Consider the following 19,808-nt stretch of genomic DNA (forward strand, 5'->3'; position numbering starts at 1 on the left):
TTTTTTCAACAATAGTTTTCTTTTCTACACTCATTTCCTTAAACACCCTAACTATTGATTTTGTTTGGCATCTCAGATCGTGAGTTTTCTGCAAGGATTTGAAACAGTATGTTATGATATATTTATAATACAAAAATAGAGTTGATTTAATGTGTATATACTTACACTATAGTGCAGCTTCTTTTTGAGACTATCATCTTTTTCATTTTTGCTGTAAGGATAAAAAAAATGGTTAATACTTAACAGGTGAACCTCACTCAATTCACAAATGAGCCGAATTTGGTTCAGATTTGTTGAACCCTTAATAGTAGAATCAAGTGAACCTAATTCAACTGCAAAATGAACCGAATTTGATTCAGATTTGAATAAAAGGTGATAAACATTCAATCAATAATAAAAACACATTTCAATTCATTTCTGCATGCAAATGTACTCAATTAAACTAAGAGATGAACCGAATTTCTTAAAGAATAATAGATTTGGTGAATCCTTAACAGTAGAATCAAGTGAACCTAACTCAATTCCCAAATAAACCGAATTCGATTCGGATTTGAACAAAAGGTGATAAACATTCAATAAGAAAGAAAAACACATTTCAATTTATTTTCGCATGCAAATCTACTCAATTAAACTAAGAGATGAACCGAATTATTTATCAGAACCAATAAACTAACAACACAATTTCATTCGTATGCCCTAGTTACGGAGAAAAAAAATGGAATCAGAGAAACTTGATCTACTATATGAACGAACTCAATCCACTAAACCTTAAATCGAACTAGAAGAAACGCGAGATTTGCGAGAAATTAAATGAACATAATAACAATAGTTTTTCTCAGTACCTTGTGAAATCTTTGTTCTTGTTTTTGTGTGTTTTTTATTCTTCGTATCGAATGCTCCACCCGATTCTGCAGTAGTAGAGAATACGAACAAGTTTTGAGAGATTTTAAGAGATATTTGAAATTTGTTGCTTGCAGTTTCGATGGAAGAAGGAACGTTTTTTCATATTCAAGCGCAAAGTGAATTGGTAACGTTTAAGGAGTTCCACGTGTGTAATACACGTTTCATTAATAAAATTGAATTTTTTTGATATTAGACATGTTTAATTGGACTTAAATAAAAAAAAAATACTTAGATGTGTAACCCAACTAATCTATATATGATATGTAAGAAAATTTAATTTCTTTTAACAATCATTTCTTACAATCATTTAAACCAAAAAATTTGCACTATAATAAGCTAAAATTGAAAAATGTGAAGGGTAAGAAAAAATGAAAAAATAATTTTATATTATTTTATGTCAACAGAATTTTATTTAATAACATGAAATAGATGAGATTAAAGTCGGTCAGAATTAAAAAATATTTAAAATTTTAATTTATAAAAAAAATACTCAATACTAGTAAAAAAAATTATTTAACAAATTTGTTATTATGCATGCACGGCTACAAATTAACAAATAAAATTATTATTATTTTTTTTAATTGACCACTCGCCAATCCAAATTAGTTTAACAAATAAAATTAGGGTTCTTATACTGTACAAATGTAAATTTGTATAAATTTACAGAGATTATATTTTAATCATGTTCTTTTTGACATGTGTCCATTTATTGTCTTGTAAATGAAAAGTTGGCTCATGGCTTGGCTTTAAAGCCTGGAAATGAAATAAGCCTATTTATTTAAAAATTAGGCGGTAAATTAATGATAGTATATAATAAATATTAAAAATTATTATATTTTGTAGAAATAAATTAAATACGTGTAAATTAAAGTTAAATTTAAAATAATTTGTAGTACAAAAGATTTGGATGAGAGAGTTGTACAAAGTGATATTTTTATTTGGTGGTTTGATTTTTACATTTGTTTTAGTTGATAGACTTAGTCTTCTTATATGGCGCTCGTCCTTCTTTTTTTTTATTGGTTGTTGTTAGAGTTGTTGCTTTCTTCCTTCTGTTGCAGGTTCTTATGAAGGCATGTTCTTTATGAATTGTTGAGTTTGATACACTTTCTATTGTATTGTTTGTTCCATCTTTGTATGTATGTTTTTCTTTCAAAGATGTGTCTTGAATTTGTATGCTTTTCTTTCTCCTTAATCTCTTGATGTAGTGGTGCTTCAATGTCATTATTTTTCTGAAATGTCATTAGATTTGAAGCAGTTGTGCCCAATAAGTTTTTTGCTTCGCTATCAAATAGTACAAAAGTTGTTGTAACACTTTGATCTAAAATCTTTAATTGAATTCTGAACCTAAAATAAGTATTGGGTTAGTAACTAATAATTTGATAGATGAGATTATGAAAAGTATATAGAGTTACTTTATTTATTGTTGGATATTGTAGTGATTGATTACATGTGCCACAAATGTAGTTGTTTCCTTTTTTATATGCTTTCTTCTGACACTTTTTACATTCAACATAGTTCCATCCAAACATAGTTCCATCCAAAATTGTCATCAATTTCGTTTATAGTTGCTAAAATTGTGAAGATCTTTTTCTATTCCAATATTCAATTTATGTTATCATTAGGTATATGGTATTTGAGTAAGTATGAATGTATGATGCATGTTGTGAATTTTTTTTGTCATACCTGATCATCAGATTCTCATTGTATGGCCATTAGATCTTTGATAGTTATTCGATTTCTAATCATTCTGCTCTGAAAGAATGATGCTCTATTGATCTGATAAGAATGATACTCTATTGAGTAAGTTTGAGATGTGTAGTTCGGAAATAAATTTTGTTGTGCTAAATTTGATGTTATTTGAAGGAATAGTGATAAGAGACTTATATAAGTAGTTTAAATAGTATGAAATTTGAATACTTATAACGTAAAATTTATTATGATTAATAATATTATTACGACATTTGTAATATAGATGTTTATTAACTTTACTGAGTTATTTATAAAAATTAATAAATTAATTGTTGGGGTTATAAATTTATTGTATTGTTTATAACGGTAAGATATAATAAATATAGGAATATGAATTCAATGTATTTGTAGGTTACAAATTTATTGTATTGTATTTTTTAGTTTTTTATTTGTATATTTTATTTTTTTCTGATTTAGAAATAATAATTGATTTTGCAAGAATTGAGTGGTTGATTCTAAAATTTTGCCAAGTAAGCGATATTGCTAACATGGCATTAGTAGGAGGGAAGAAATGTCTTAAAAGTAATGTGGATAAATTTATGCATCTACTTTTATATATTAAAAATAGATAAATTTGTGTACGGTTCACTTACAAATGCATTAAATTTTATACAAGTGTCTCAATAATTGATAGCATTATTTATTTTATTTTGTTAATCCAAATAACCCAATATTTTTTTCAGTATTTTATAATAATTTTGAGCTCACATTTAAATATACATTTGACACTTTTTCTACAGGCATATTAATAAATTCAAAATTTATAATGTTAGAATAAATAAAATTGTGATATAACATAATATTTATTATTGTAAATACTGATTTGGTAAAAATTATTTTAAATTATAATTTATATTATAGAAATTAAAGTATTGGAATACATTAAACTATAGATTTTATATTTATAAATCTAAACGAATATAGTAAAAAAATTAAAAAATATTAAATGAATAAATTATTTTTATAATCAAATTCAACAAAGTTTTTTTTTTTTTTTACTTTTTTTTATGTGCCTCCTCCTTATTGTTAACTTAAGGTGGTTTATATTGTGTCACAAAACTATTAAACTAATTTAATTAAACTTAATTATCAAACTAACTTGGTGTAATTATGTAACATCACCTATACTTGTTTTCCAAAAAAAAATGTAATACTCACATTACCATCTATTACAAATATTTTTGTTGAAGAATGAAGATGACCAACACTATTTTTTTAAAGTTCTTTAATAACAACTAAAATTGAATAAATGGTCAAATTAATCTTTATAAAAGATTATTCATTCTTTAAATTGGTCTCTAAATTTTTTTTAATTAAATTCGTCCTTTAAAGATTTTAAATTAGTCATGTTAGTCTTTTTGTCATTTTGTTTGTTAATGATATCAAAATTTGCTAATGTAACATGTTAAGTGACATTCCAACATATACACATATGAGTTTTAATTAACTATTAGCATGATTAGTTTATAAAATTAGATCAAATCAACCCCAAATTAAGGGATTTCAATGTCTCAAGTTCTCTCCTCAATTAGGTTTTGATTTGATCTAAGTTCATAAACTAATAATGTTAATAGTCAATTAAGACTCCTAGATGTATGTTGGGGTGTCACTTAATGTGTTACATTAATAAATTTTGACACTATCAACAAACAAAGTGATGAAAAGACTAATATGATTAATTTAAAATCTTTAAATTAAAGCACGAATTTGATTAAAAAAATCTTTCAAAAACCAATTTAAAGAATGAGATATCTTTTAGGAATTAATTTGACCATTTATTTAACTAAAATTGTTAGATTTTATTTATTAGTTTAGTTGTTTTAATTAGATTTGCTCTTTTATATATATATATAGTGACGGATCTACAAAATTTTGATAGTGGAGACAAAATATATATATATATATATATATATATATAATTAAATAATAATTTTTATAATAAAAATATTATGTGTACATAAAAATTAGTTATTAAATTATTCATTAATTATTATATATTTGTATAGAAATATATGTATTATTTAATTTATTTTTAATGTATATTTTTTTATTTAAATATATATATATATATACATATGATTATTTTTTAAAATATCTAATTTATAAATTAAAATAGTAAAATAGTAATTTAAATAATAACATATAATTTAAAATTTTATTATTTAGATTTTATTTTTTTTTAATTTTTTTTAATAATACAATCGAAATATCTCTCTTTTTATATAGCATAATGCTATACATTCATGTTTTTTTCTTAACCAAGTCCAATTAAGTTAGTCTAAAATAACAAAATTAGTTATGATTAATATTATTCAAAGTCTTATTGTTTAACTTGGTTAGACTTAGTTCATAAAAAGGCTTGAATGTGTAGTATTATATATATATATATACTTATTAAAAATTTATTTTTCATATAATTAGAAACTAATTCTTATTAAAATTTATAGTTAAAAAAATTCTTTTAACTAATACAATTGTTACAAAAAAAAATTAAAACTAATATAAAAAAAAAAGGCCTAATACTTTTTTTATTCATAGTTGACAAGTGCTTCTTCGTAATTTATAGAAGGCCTAGTGGAGCATTCTATCAAAGCATGCCACTAGGGTGTTTGTTCCTTTGCTAGTTAATGTGCTATTTTATATATATATATATATATATATATATATATATATATATATATATATATATATATATATATATATATATATATATATATATATATATATATATATATATATATATATATATATATATATATATTATTTTATATTTATTTAATTTAATTTTAGTTTTATACTTATTTTTTTTTAATTTATAATTCTTTAGGATTCATAAAATTATTAAAATAAGTATTAAATATTTTAATATTTACATTTACATATTAAAATATTAGTGAATATATTTATTTTAAATTTTTTAGAGTATTGAATCAAGTAATAGGTCTTTGAGGATTTCGACTTAGGACTAATTAGTAGGACATATAATCATCACCATTAAGTTTCACATGATAAATTGATAGAGGGACATAACGTGTTCACCGTTTACTATTATGGAAGACCAAATTGGTACTTTATTTTTTCAAGGTCTAATTAATCCGAAGTTAAAAACTTCAAGGATCTAATTGTCACTTTACTCAACCTTTTACTATTTTATATTTTTTATTTATGTAGGACCGATTCTACTGATTCAATCAGTAATTTATCGGTTGAACTAATAAATTAATGAACCAATAACTTGATCGGTTTGATCACCGGTTCGGTTCTGACAACTATGGCTTTGGCAACTCTTTTCCTATCAGAGAAGTTGCAATTCACTCGTCCTATTAGAAATACAGAAGGTTTTGGTTGCGAAAGATTGAGACAATTCTTACCTTAATTTCTAATTTCTAATTTCTATGAGTACAAGTACGCTTTCGCACTATAATATATATATTCTTAAGGATTGAGTTTACAGAATTAAATAAATATTGAAAAAATACTGTAATTATTTTGAGAGACATGTATAAAAGCCAAATTTTAATATTATTCAGTCACCAAAAAATTTTTTAATATGTATTCATATTATACTGAACGTGAACAATCTTCAAATATTAATAAATAGACTTCCTTCGACTTCAGACTCCAAAACCAAACTGAGAGCCAACTTCCATTCACAAAAAGATAAATACGTGTTAAAAAATGTATGAACAAAAAAAATCTCTTTAACTCTATACAGATTTACATCTGTATATTATAACTGACCATAAAATTATTATACTACAATAAATTCACACATATTTTGCAGGAGCAGAATAACGGGCCGCAGCGATAACTCTAACAAAAGAGTAGTTTATTACTTTTTTTTTATTTTTTGTCAGCATTATTTCTTAATTTTTCTCAATCATCCAACAAGTATTGGAGCAAAGTCCTTCTTCACTAAACATATGTGAAATCTACCAATTAAAAAGCCCAACATCATGATCACCTTCATTAATGCATAACTATAAAGCACGGATACTTTATTGGATTGTCGTGTTTACATGTCAGACATATTTTGAATACGACACTCAGTGATACTTGTCCGACATGCGTATTTACGGTGTCTAACCGTATCTTCATAAAAAATAAAAAAAAAATTTCTCCAAATACGTTTAGACACCTAAATACCATCACGTGTCAGCGTGTCCAGTCTTATTTTTAATATATATTATTAAAATAAATATAGATATAATATATATTATTATTTATTAAAACAAAAAATATTTTAAATACTTAATATAATTAAAATAAGACATTAAAAATAATTAAAAAATTAATTTATATTTGATATCAATAAAATATCAAAATATCATTATAATTTATTTAAAAAATATTTTATATTTTATATTTTATATGTATGTATGTCCTATATCTTATAAAATTTTAAAATTTACGTATCAATATATCTCCTATTATATTGTGCCTCGTGTATTTGTTAGTGTTTATACATTATAGATGCAATAATCTCCCTGTGATTGGAGGCTTGTACTAGCAGTATATATTGTGCCACATTAAAAATCACATCCGGGTTTGATTCTCAGTGAAGAGTGAAGAACCTAGATGAACTCTCTGAGTAGTTTTAGAGTGTGTGTGAATGGTACTAACAACTTCAATGGGTGAGTTTCTAACTCATTTTTTCTGACATGATAGACTTCCATCCGTTGAAAAAGAAAGAAGATGAGTCCCTCCATATAGTTCGAGGAGAAGGAGTTCCTCCTTCAAAGAACTCTTAGTGTCCAATAATAAATTACTTTTAAAATAAATAATTATATTAAATTATAATTAATTAAATACTTATATTTTTAGTTTATTAATAATTATTATATATATTGTTATATTAAATTATAATTAATTAAATTTATATATTTAAAAAAATAAATTTAATTTTTATACATTTTAAAATAATTTTTGGTTAGATTATTTATTTTTATTTATAAAATTTAAAAATATTAACTATATTATAAATTTTTTAATATTGATGTTTTTTAATAATAAATTATTTTTAAATTTATAAATTTAAATAATATTATTATAAAAAAATAATAACTAATATAATTTTAATAATTTTAATTAATTAATTAAGTGAGATCATAATAAAGACTAAAGTTAGTTCTTTTTAATGAAAAAGAAAAGAGGAAGTATAAGAAGTCAATGAAATATCTGTACAATGTGTATAATAGAAGTACAATGGAGGTTTGGAATAAGTGGTTTCATAACATGGTATCAGAACTTTAAATTTAAAAGGTCAAGAGTTTAATCTTTGGTGAACTCCAAAATTAACTTAATCTCATAAAAATTGATGTAGAGTTTATTTTTTGGAGGCCACTCAGAGAAAGACGCCTAAAACGTCTTTTTTTAAAGATGTTTCCATGTTGTGTTTTAATTGGTTTCTGTATAATTTATTCGGTGTTCCTCATCACATATTATTAAATTTCTCAAAAGATTTTCTTTCCAGAAACAATAAAAAACATTTAATTTGGACTAAAACAAAAAAGGTAATAAATTAACTATTAAATTTTTTTTAAAGATTATTTACATAAAAAAATATATCACTTCATCAAAAAATATATATATATATAACAAGTTCTTAAAATTTTTATAAATAAAAAAATAATTAATTTATATTTGTACAATATATAAAATAATTACTATATTATTATTATATTATATATTAAGATTCACTAATTTAAATTTTCTTTCTATTTTTAATATACGCATTAGAAATAAATAAAATTTTTATAACTAAATGTAGAAAATATATATAATATTAATTAGTTCTTAAAAAAATCTAAAAAAATAGTTTCTTTCATTTTAGTAAAATAACTATTTATTAAAGTAGACAAATTAATTATTTTCTTCTCATATACAATTTTTTTAAGACATAAAAATAATTAATTAGGACATTGGTTAAGATAATTAAAGTCACTATTTCATTAAACTTTTAATTTAAAGAAAAATCCTAGTTAATTTTGGTATAGAAATTTCGAATTTGAAAACATTGATAAAAATTATGTTGAATTTTGATTTATTTGATTCTCATTTAAATTAATCACTACATAAGTTAAAATTCTGTTTTGAAGTTATATTCGAACTTTAATCTGATTTTTAAAGTTTCAATTTACTTAGTTTGATTTTTTAACTTAAGTATCCGTGACTCATATTAGGGTTTTAAGTGTTTAGTTGAAAAAAAAATAAGGTAAAAAAATTTCAATTGTCACATCAAACAGTTGCTAGAATGTATAATGTAACAGTCGTTAGTCCATCTCAGCATGTTATTAACGATTTTGTGAGACAGTGACAAAAATAAGATTAGGAACCAATGTGAGTCATAACTATTAAGTTGGGAGACTAAATTGAGTAAATCGAAATTTTTGAAATTAGATTAAAACATAGTTGTTTGAACCGAACCAGTGATCGAACCGGTCAAACTACTGGTTCACTGGTTTATTGGTTCAACCGATAAATTACTGGTTGAACCGATAAAACTGGTCTCACGTAAATATAAAATATAAAATAGTTAAAAACTTAAAATTAAAATTTGAAATACATATCTTCACTAACATTTTATGAAGAATCAAGTCTCAACTTCTAAAAATAACTAATATAAAAAAATTATAAAATTTTAATACTACAATAGTATCTTATTTTGACACAATAAAAAAATAATTAATTCACAAAGCCTATTATCTAACTATAATATCAGTAGATTTTAACACTAACATCAAAACAAATAACCTTAATCACAATACTAGCAATAAAATAGATCAAGTAAATTAATAAATTTTTAGTAAAATTTATATTTATATTAATAATGGTATATAATTAAAATATAATTAATTTAAAAAAAAAACAAAAATTAAATTAAATTAGATATTTATGTATACTATATAATTAGTATTTGTCAAATATAATACTTAGAAGTGCAATGGCTAAGTGGCAAGTAGAGGTTGCTTTTACTCTAAGGTTCTTGATTCGGACCTTGTGGAGACATTTTAAAAATTTTTTCAAGCAAACCAGTTCGGTTAGACTGGTTTGTACCGGTTCTTACCGGTTCACACCGGTTTTATTCCTTAAACGGTCTAAAGAGTAAACCGAACCGAACTAGGATTCGGTTCTAGTCCGGTTCACTAGTTTTTCGGTCGAACCAGCCGATCCAGTTTGGTTTTTACAACTATGGATTCAAATACGAACATAATTTCAGAGACCAATAAGTATTATCTCTTTGTTGACAATTAAGTTGTTTTAATGGTAATTAAGATCTAATAATGGTTTATAATAAAAGAAGCATTCTTTTGCAACAATGAACCTATAGTAGTAGTTAGGGGTGTTCATAGATTAGATCATATCCATATAAATCCACAGTATTGAGGATATGATCTGATATGTAAGATGATCGGATTGGATCGAATCGGATCCACACTCTAATCAGATAGAAGTAAATATGTTAACAAAAGTAAACAAAAAAAATTATTGACCTTTTTTATAAAAATAAAATTTTTAATATTTTTTATTTTATTGTTATATTTGATATCTGATCCAAACATAAAAAGTGCGAATATCGAATTGATCTAATGAGTTTAGTGCGGATTAGATCGAAATTTCAGCCATATCCCATCTGTAAACACCCTTAGCAATAATAACTAAAAAATTATAATGATTATATTCTTAACTAAGAGGAAGTGCAAAAAAAAAAAAAAAAGTACTAAATACAAGAACATTTAATCAAATATTAAAAGAAAATTTTACTTTAAAACAGTTGGACTTTTTTGCTCATACATATATATATATATATATATATATAATAATAATAATAATAATAATAATAATAATAATAATAATAATAATAATAATAATAATAATATGATAATTGTTTTATATATCACACAAATATAAACGTTTTTTTTTCTATGATCTTAAGAAAGGTTTTGTAAGTCCCTAACCTTGCTATCGATTTTTGTAGTGTTAGCCCTCATATTATCAATTTGATTCATATATAATTCGGATGATAAATTATTTGGTGACGTGTTTCTTTTTTATCGTGATATATATACTTATTTTATTATTATTATTATTATTATTATTATTATTATTATTATTATTATTATTATTATTATTATTATATTAAAAAATAACAGGCCAAATTATTGCCATAACATAATAGAAGTATGGAAGTTTATCATTCTTCTCTAATGGAGGAAACAAAATTCTTTTCAATAGTTTATTTAACGTTTAGTAGAATAAAAATAAATTTTATTAGACTAAATTTTAGTACGAGTTTAATATTTTTATTCATCATAAAATATTTATAGAATTACTCGTAGCTAAATTTTGGAAAAAAGAAAAAAAAACATGATTTTTAATTTTATTTTTAAATAAACTTTATTTTTAATTTTAAAATAAATTTTAATTTTATTTTTTAATAATATTAATTTTTTTACCTTATATAATTATTCAATTATTTTTTAATCATATATAAATAAATTACTCTTAATAAGACTTTTTTGTGTTATTCAATTATCTTTTTTAAAAAATAATTAATTATTAAAATAATTAAACTTTTCACAACAAAAATAATAAAAAAATTATGAACAAAAAAATTAACTATCCTGATAATTTTTTGTATTTTTATTCATATTTTAATTATAAACATAAATATAATTTAATTATATTATTTATGAAATGTGACTATAGATGTAGATAAAATTTAGTTATATTACTTATATATAGTTTTATTGTATTGTATTACTTATAAAGTTAGATTATAATTATGACAATAGAATTGTTCTTGTATTTTTATATGTGTGACTAATTGGTGGTGTTAAAACATTACTCTTAATTATAAATAAGGTCTATAATTTAAAAAATCAAAGACTCAATTAAAAAGATACGAAAAAAATGATGTTAAAATATTCTAACTCTTTAAAATAAAAATATTCGAAATTCAACTATAAATTATTTAAAATTTAAAATCAATAAAAATTTATATTCAATGTGTTTTGTATTAAATATATTTAATAACCTATTATATCATATTGGTTGAAATTAGTTTTTATAATGTTAATTTTTTAATAACACTTTATTAGAAAAACTCATCTTTTTAGAATTTTTTAAAAACTAACTAATATTATATATATTTTGTTACATTACATCTTGTTATAAAAAATTTATTTATTTATAATGCTTATATTAAAAATAAAAACAAAATTTAAATTAATAAATTTTAATCTATAATATAATAATAATATAGTAATTATTTTATATATTATATAAAAATTAAATTATTTTTTTATTTATAAAAATTTTAAGAGCTTGTTATATATATATATATATTTGATGAATGTGATATATTTTTTTATGTAAATAATATTTTAAAAAAAATCTAATAGTTAATCTATTACCTTTTTTGTTTTTTAAATTAGATGTTTTTTATTATTTTTGGAAAGAAAATCTTTTGAGAAATTTAATAATATGTGATGAAGAACACCGAATAAATTATACATAAACCAATTAAAACACAACATGAAAACATCTTTAAAAAAAGACGTTTTAAGCGTTTTTATCTGAGTGGCCTCCTTATTTTTTATATTAAGTGGATTACAAATAAGAACTGAGATCAGTTCTCTGCTGAAAATGGTTTTATTGATGAACAGCGTCTAACACCTCCTGCAGCTTCTGCTCCTGTCGCTCACCCATCCCATTCGTCCACGCAGCTTCATCAACTGAAGAAGAATCTTCTCTTCATCCCATTCGTCCATTTGAGTAATTGACTTTTTTTTCAAATTTTCAAAACATCTTTTTGAATGCAGAAGGGATTACAAGATGAGTTTGAATAAACAATTTAATTAAAATATTTTAAAAAATAAATTCAAAATATAAAGATTTAAATTTTTTTTAATCACAAAAATACTTATAAAGTTATAAGACAATAATAGACAAGAAGCCCATAGTCCCATACATTCCATACTTTATTCAAAGATTATAGAGCCCATGGAAGCCGGGTTGTGTCCAAACCTGAAAAACAAATTTGTAAAACAACAAAGCAAACGTAGCGAGAAAATATGTGGGAAAAATAACAACACAAATATGGGGAGGATTATGAGAAAACCATGTAGCCATTTTGTATTGGTTTCTTTCCTGCTATGTTGCCATTTTTAAATCTGTGATTGACAATTTAAATAAAAAAAATGTGAGAGAACATGTTTAAGAATTAAGTGGCAATTGATTTATAATTAATGATATTATAGATTATATAGATAAGGTTATTGAGTCTACCATTCTAGATTAAGTTTGGAAGAGACTTGCACCACCATTCTATTCACTTTCTTTTGTTATCCGAACTCATTATTTATATGACTCTTTCTATGGTGCACGTAAGATTTGTGTATGATTACTATTCTTGTAGAAGACGTTAGCATTTTTTTCTTGTCTGACTATAAGTGGCATGCACTTATTTTTTGGTGTAAAAAAATGTATTATACATTTATTATCGTACCTCAATTCATTATCGCTGAATTAATCTGACAATTTAATCCACAGATAAATAAGACCCGATCCTAGTGGATCATAGAACATTTCCAATTTCACCGTAATAGACATGCACCCTCTTTCTCTCTGTCTCCTTTTTTTTTTTTTTTTTCATTTTTTGGGCAAAAACATATACTTTCTAGAAGAGGTTGTGTCTCACATCCAAAGTATTGTGCTTCGGCTTCCCATGTTTGACTAGTTTCTGTGTCCAAGCTTCTTCTGTATTCATCAAAAGTCAATGATTTACTTCTACTTCGTTCCGTTAATTTGCTAAACAAATTACCCTTTTAATTTAACTCTAAAGTTTGCTTCTTGGTAAGGTGTATTGGGGAATTATATTTAAAAAAAAACTGTGTTAGAGAGCATTTTTTAAGAATAGGCAGGATTAGCTGTTTAACAAGATTAAGAAAGAGCTGCCCATAATTATCATCCTTCGTAACTGTTATGAGTTAGGTGAGTGCATTATTTATGTAGCATGGGTTCGGGATATATATTATATATATAAGTATATAACAATTTTTTCTTTGGAAGATATAATCTTATATAATTATTTCACTAATATTTGGATAATACAAGAAAAGATAATAATTTTATGGAGACGAATTCGTTATTCACATTTCATCAATTTCCCTCAGATTGAGGAGAAATAAAAATAAGAAAACAAAGTGGTATTATATGGAACTAGAGTTTGCTAATCTATAAAAAAATTTTGGGCCAATAATTTTTAATATTTTTTGTTATTATTTAATCAATATAAATATTAAATTATTTTTAATAAATAAATTTTATTAATTTATATATATAAATTTTAATAAATATAAATACTTAATTTATATATGTAAAATTCTAATAAATATAGATATAAATTATATATTTTTTATTATAAAATTTTGAACAAATATAAATACAAATTATTATTTATTAAATATGGATTAAAAATGATAATGTTTATTAGTTAAGTACTTTTTAACCTGTAACCGGACAAAATCCATTTAACTACTCTTATATCCAAAATTTATTTCATTCAAAACAACAACACTCATGCAAATTTTATCCCGTTCGGTTTTGTGCTTGTTCTAATAATTCAACTTTTTTTTTCCTTAGTTTAACGGTTTATTCGTGAGTTAAGTTTTTTTTAAATAGAAAAAATAAATAAAAATATTAAAAGATTTGAAACTAAAAAGGAAAAATAACTGAAAAGATCCATGTGAATGTAAATAATCCAAAAAATTGTTAAATATTTTACAGGAAATGGTTGTTACACGAACCATTTTACAATGAGAAATTAGTTCATATATAAAGGAACAAGAAAAGAATACTTCAATTTCTTTCTTAATTTCTAGCTTCTGACACCTTTCCCTCTTTTCTTTTCCCTCCTTAAAGTCCTTATTATTGGGAATCATTGTATCAAGCGTCAAGACAATGACAGTGCCATTCAAATGTCAGTGTCAAGCAAGGGCATTTTCGTGATTATCCCAATAGTACCCCAGGAACGTCTTTGCTGCATCGAGGCTCGGGAAATACGTTGGCTCCAGGAATATCTGACTCAGCGAGTCGCCGGAACCAACTCGGTTCCCGCCAGCCTCCGCACTCCCCATCACCGCCGCCACAACCTGCTTGTAACCGAAGAAGAATCTCTTCATCGCCGCCTCTATTCCCTGCATCGCTTGCAACACCTCCACCACACTCTCCTTCTTCTTTTCCGCATAAACCCTCATCGCGGCCTCCACTATCCCCGGCCCTCCCTTCGGATCAACCTCCACCTCCAATATCTCCGGCACCATCCTCTTCATCTCCCTACACATCTTCGTCACCTCCACTAGCTCCTTTGACCGGAAGCAAAATGCCGCCGTATCGCCGAAACACCGAATCTCGATCTGCTTCTTCAGCTTCATCAAATCGTTTGGATCCATCAATAAGTGAAGGTCCTCGATCTCCGTTAGAAGCTTCCAGATCCGCTCCACTGCGTAGCACTCCCTTGCGGCCTTCTCGAACCTTCTTCCTTCCACCGACTCCGCAACACTCTCGAGCAGCACGCGCGCGGCGCGTGACCAGGACTCCACAATCTGGTGCGTCGCGCGGAGATTCAAGTTCTCGAAGTTATCCAGGTGATCCAACGGCGTCGTTTTAAGGGAATGAAGCTCGTTTGGCCTGCAAATGGCGTCGTAACGGAGGATCGGTTTTCCGGCGAGGTTTGGTTCGCCCAAGCCTAAAGTGTATGGACACCTCGTCATCTCGGCTTCCACGGTGGCGAGGATCCTCTGAGCCACATCCCTGGATCTGTGCCACGTGGCGAGCCTTGGAAGCAAGCTAGCCTCGCTGTAGCTTCTGTAACCGCTACTGCTGATGTCACTAACCGGAACTTCGCCACGTGTCTCAGGGCTTTCTTCCTGGTCCTCGAAGAGCGTTGCGATGAGCTGTACCTGGGCCTTGGCGAGGGACTCGAGCCTGCGGGCCCACTCGCGTTTGTTGGCATACGGCCTTGGGTCTGAGAAAACGGTTGAGATGAATCGGAAGGTGATCTCGAGGGCGTGGAGAGCGGGCTTGATGATGGGTTCGTGGGCCCAGTTGGGGAAGTTGTTTGAGGCCCAGAGTGTTCGTAGCTGAGGGAGGCTGAGGTAGTTGTCGTAAGCTTCACAAAGGGAAAACGACGCTGTTTTGAAGTCGTTTGGTGTAAGATGTAGCTGCAAAGCGGGTAAGTTTGGTTGAAGTACGGATTTGTCTGAAACGGTGAGTTTTGGGGACTTGGGATGGTGCATGTTGATGTTGGACCTTGCCATCTTTGATTTCCACTCTAAATCAACCATTTTGGGATTATGATTGATGAAAAAATAAAAGTGGTACACTTAGAAAATGTTACTGATTTCGGTAATGCTAGAATTTGAGATACTAATAAGAAGGTAGATGAATGAGTATTTATATGGATGGATAAGAGGAGAGAGGTTGTGGAAACAGGAAATTTGAATAGAGATGGAAACGAAAGGAAAGACGTGTGGACTGGGGGGAATGGGGGCAAAGGGAACACTACACGAACGAGGAATTTGAAAGTCGCGGCGCTATGGAATAGAATATCATTTTAAATTTCATTACGTAAAATGAGGAATTAGATTACATACACTTCATAATAAATAGATAAATTCTGATTAAAATATGTGACGGAGGGAATATGGTGGGATGTGAGAATACATGGAGCTTATCCACAACATAAAAAGACAAGAAAAGGAAGTTGAAGAGGAAGTGTGTTATCTTTGTTTAGAATCTAAAAATTTCAATAGTGGAGTCGTTGAAGTTGGACCTTCTTAGTAGTAGTAGTAGTTTCTTAGGTGTTACGCGTTAGGACTTTCAACCCACGCCTTAGCCTCGTGGCCAATCACTCTTAGCCATGTTACATTAATATGCCACCATGGTTGGGTTGTTGGCTCCATGCTTCCCTTTCCATAAGCCATGCTTCTCCATTCGGAGATTTGAATCCCCCCACTCAAATATATCTTTACCCAATTCCACCATTTATTATTATTCCTTCCATATGTACGTACATTAATAGCAAAAATAAATGATTTCCTCTCCTACGCTAAGATATATCCAAAATCCAAATGCAGCTTTACTCACTATTTTATAAAAAAAATTCTATATATACTTAAAATTAATTACCAAGTTTATGATTATTATTATTATTATTATTATTATTATTATTATTATTATTATTATTATTATTATTATTATTATACACTTTCTCAATATGTATATAAATAATTAATTAATAGTTAATTTTTAGTTAATTCTTAGTAGTAGTAGTAGTAGTAGTAGTTTCTTACTTTCTTTCCTTACATGATGAGATGCATGAGATTTAATTACTAAGCTGTCGCCTGGGTTCAACTGCATTATAAAATAATTAATCATAGTAGCTTATATTCAATATTTATATAATTTAAAGTGTATGGTGTATTATAAAGTTATTAAAAGAGTAATATTATATTACTAACAAAATTTATTATTTTTAATATGATCATCAACACTTGTTTAATAAAAATAATTTTTTTTATTAAATTCTAAATCCTGAACCTTTTATCCTAAATCTCAATAATATAAAAATAAAGTATTAATTTAAAACATCAATTAATATTAATAAAAAGGGTTGATCTCTAAAATTCTTTTTTAATATAAAATCACCAGCCCTATAACTTTACATTCTAATGAAATTGAAAGGTTGAATCTAACCACTTTCATCTACGTTATTAAAAAAATAAGTAAAAAAGGATAGCTGTACGAATACAACAACGTTCTTTTTTGGTCTTGAATACAACAATGTTTAAACAAGAGGAATCTAGTTCCCCAGGATGCCATAATTCTTCCTAAACCCTAATCCCTTACCACCTCCTAATACAACATAACCTGCCCAATTGACATTATGGGACGGCAAAAATATCCATAAGAGAAAGTTTCCATTCATGACATCGTTAGTCATAAACAACGTTAATAAATTGTGTTATTATTTAATATTTAAGGACCATGCCCCGAAAGCAAAGTTGCCAAGTGGACAGGGGAAGGATAATTTTTTGATATCCTTATTTAAATTTAGTTCAATTTATTTACAATCTAAAGTCAAAATTATTTTTCTAACCCATTTGAGCTAACTTAGTTCCTTGTCCCAGTACTTGCGCATCTGAATAAAATGACACCACTACGTACCTAAAAACACTTTAAATAAATTGATTTATAGAATTTTCTGTCCATTTTTTCCGTAAAGGTTTCTCCATGATCAGTTTAAAAGAGAAGGCTTCATCTTTGTCGTTTCTTATTTTTACTGACGTTCTAAATATCGAATCTATCATCGAACCAATTGAGTGATCCTTTAATTGTTTAATCGAACCAATAGTTAAATTGTGTTCGATTCAATTTAATTAAATAAATAAAATTATTAAAAACATAGAATAAAATTTTAAACATTTAAATTTGATAATTCGTATAAAATTAAAATTCAAAAATTTGTAATTCCACAAGATAACTTACTCTATATTTTATCATTGAAATTTCACATTCGTATTCAATGATCAAAGTTCATAAAAAAACCCTCAAACTGCAAATAAATTATAGCAAGAGCACAGCCATGAAAAACTCAAAAAACCCAAAAGTTCATATATATATATATATATATATATATATATATATATATATATATATATATATATATATGTTAGGATGTCTATAGTATTGTGATTATGTTGTCTTAAAAGATATTGTTAAAATTAAAGTAATATTTTTATTATTTAATAATATTTTTAAATTTAGAAAATAAAAAAATATTATAAAAAATATATAACTTTAATTTTAATTATATTTATATATAGTCATCTATCATAATTATTAAAATATTTTGATATTAAGATTTGTCTCATACACAAAATAAAAATAAAAAATAAAAAAGAGATCTTAATATATTCAACGTTTGTGAATAGAAGTACGTATGCGTACACACAATTAAAAAAAATAGAAAAAAATGTTAAAAAAATAGATTTTAGCATGATCCACGTTTATAAATAGGTAATGGATACACATATATAATTAAAGAAGATAAAGAAAAGAAAATACATAAATAATTGAAAAACATATATAAAGAATTGAATGTAAGAAAAAGAGATCTTAATCTATTCGACGTTTATGAATAAGTAGGTAATGGATATACATACTCTAAGAAAAAAAGATACACATACAATTAAAGAAGAAAGAGAAAAGAAAGTAAAAAGAGAGATTTTAGCCTGTGAATCTATGAATAAGTCATGGACACAGATACTTATTATATGTATAATTAAAGAAGACAAAGAAAAGAAAGTACACACAAACATAATTAAAGAAAGTAGAGAAAAAAAAAGGCAAAGAAAAGAAGGTACACATAAATATAATTAAAGAATATAGAGAAAAGAAGGTAAGTAAAAGAGGTCTTAACCTGTCCGGCGTTGTGAATAGGTAATGGACTTTGTTCTATTCCCATTCCATGTTTGTAATCCAAGATCCAAGTTGCTACGCTTTTTGACCACCTACTGCGGCTGTAACCACTAACCAGTTCAATGCCATTTACATCGCGTGGCAACCACGTGCCTCCACTCATCCTTCTCAGTCACAGGTGACATTGGGTTATTTTGGGCGCTAGGGATAAATTTGTTACCCCTAAAAATACTGTAACAAAAAGAAATTTTCCATCGAGTTAGTTAATGGCTTAATGCCTAAAGAATCATTTTTGTATCATTTTTTCTATATTTTTTATATTTGTTTTGTGATATAAAAATAATTCTTTTATTTTCTCCCATTTTATTAGTAATTTTCAATATTTAAAATAAAAAATATACATAAAAAGTGTAAATATATCATTCCATCTCTAATGTCTATCTTTAACTTTGGTTGTGAAGCAAGTTATTATGGTCTCACAAGTCAGTGAAGTCACGTATATGTAGCACTACTGCAATAGTCACCGCCAACATTGGACGATATTTAGTAATAATATAATTCTTTTTCTTTTATCCTTCCACAAAATATTACGCCTATTATTTTAGAGTAATCATATTATTATATATATTTTAAAATTAATCACTAAAATTAATTTTTAGTATAAAGTATAT

At 26.0% G+C, this 19,808-nt stretch overlaps 1 protein-coding gene across 1 annotated transcript; it reads right to left on the reverse strand.

Moving 5' to 3' along the window:
* Positions 1 to 14,402: 14,402 nt before the first annotated feature.
* LOC112750783 (nematode resistance protein-like HSPRO2) lies at positions 14,403 to 16,734 on the reverse strand. The gene has a single exon (XM_025799636.3). It carries the CDS (start codon positions 15,999 to 16,001, stop codon positions 14,643 to 14,645), a length of 1,359 nt encoding a protein of 452 aa, XP_025655421.1. The 5' UTR covers positions 16,002 to 16,734; the 3' UTR covers positions 14,403 to 14,642.
* Positions 16,735 to 19,808: the final 3,074 nt, after the last annotated feature.

This window comes from Arachis hypogaea, chromosome 15 (assembly GCF_003086295.3).
Source record: "Arachis hypogaea cultivar Tifrunner chromosome 15, arahy.Tifrunner.gnm2.J5K5, whole genome shotgun sequence".
In the NCBI taxonomy this organism is placed as follows: Eukaryota; Viridiplantae; Streptophyta; class Magnoliopsida; order Fabales; family Fabaceae; genus Arachis; species Arachis hypogaea.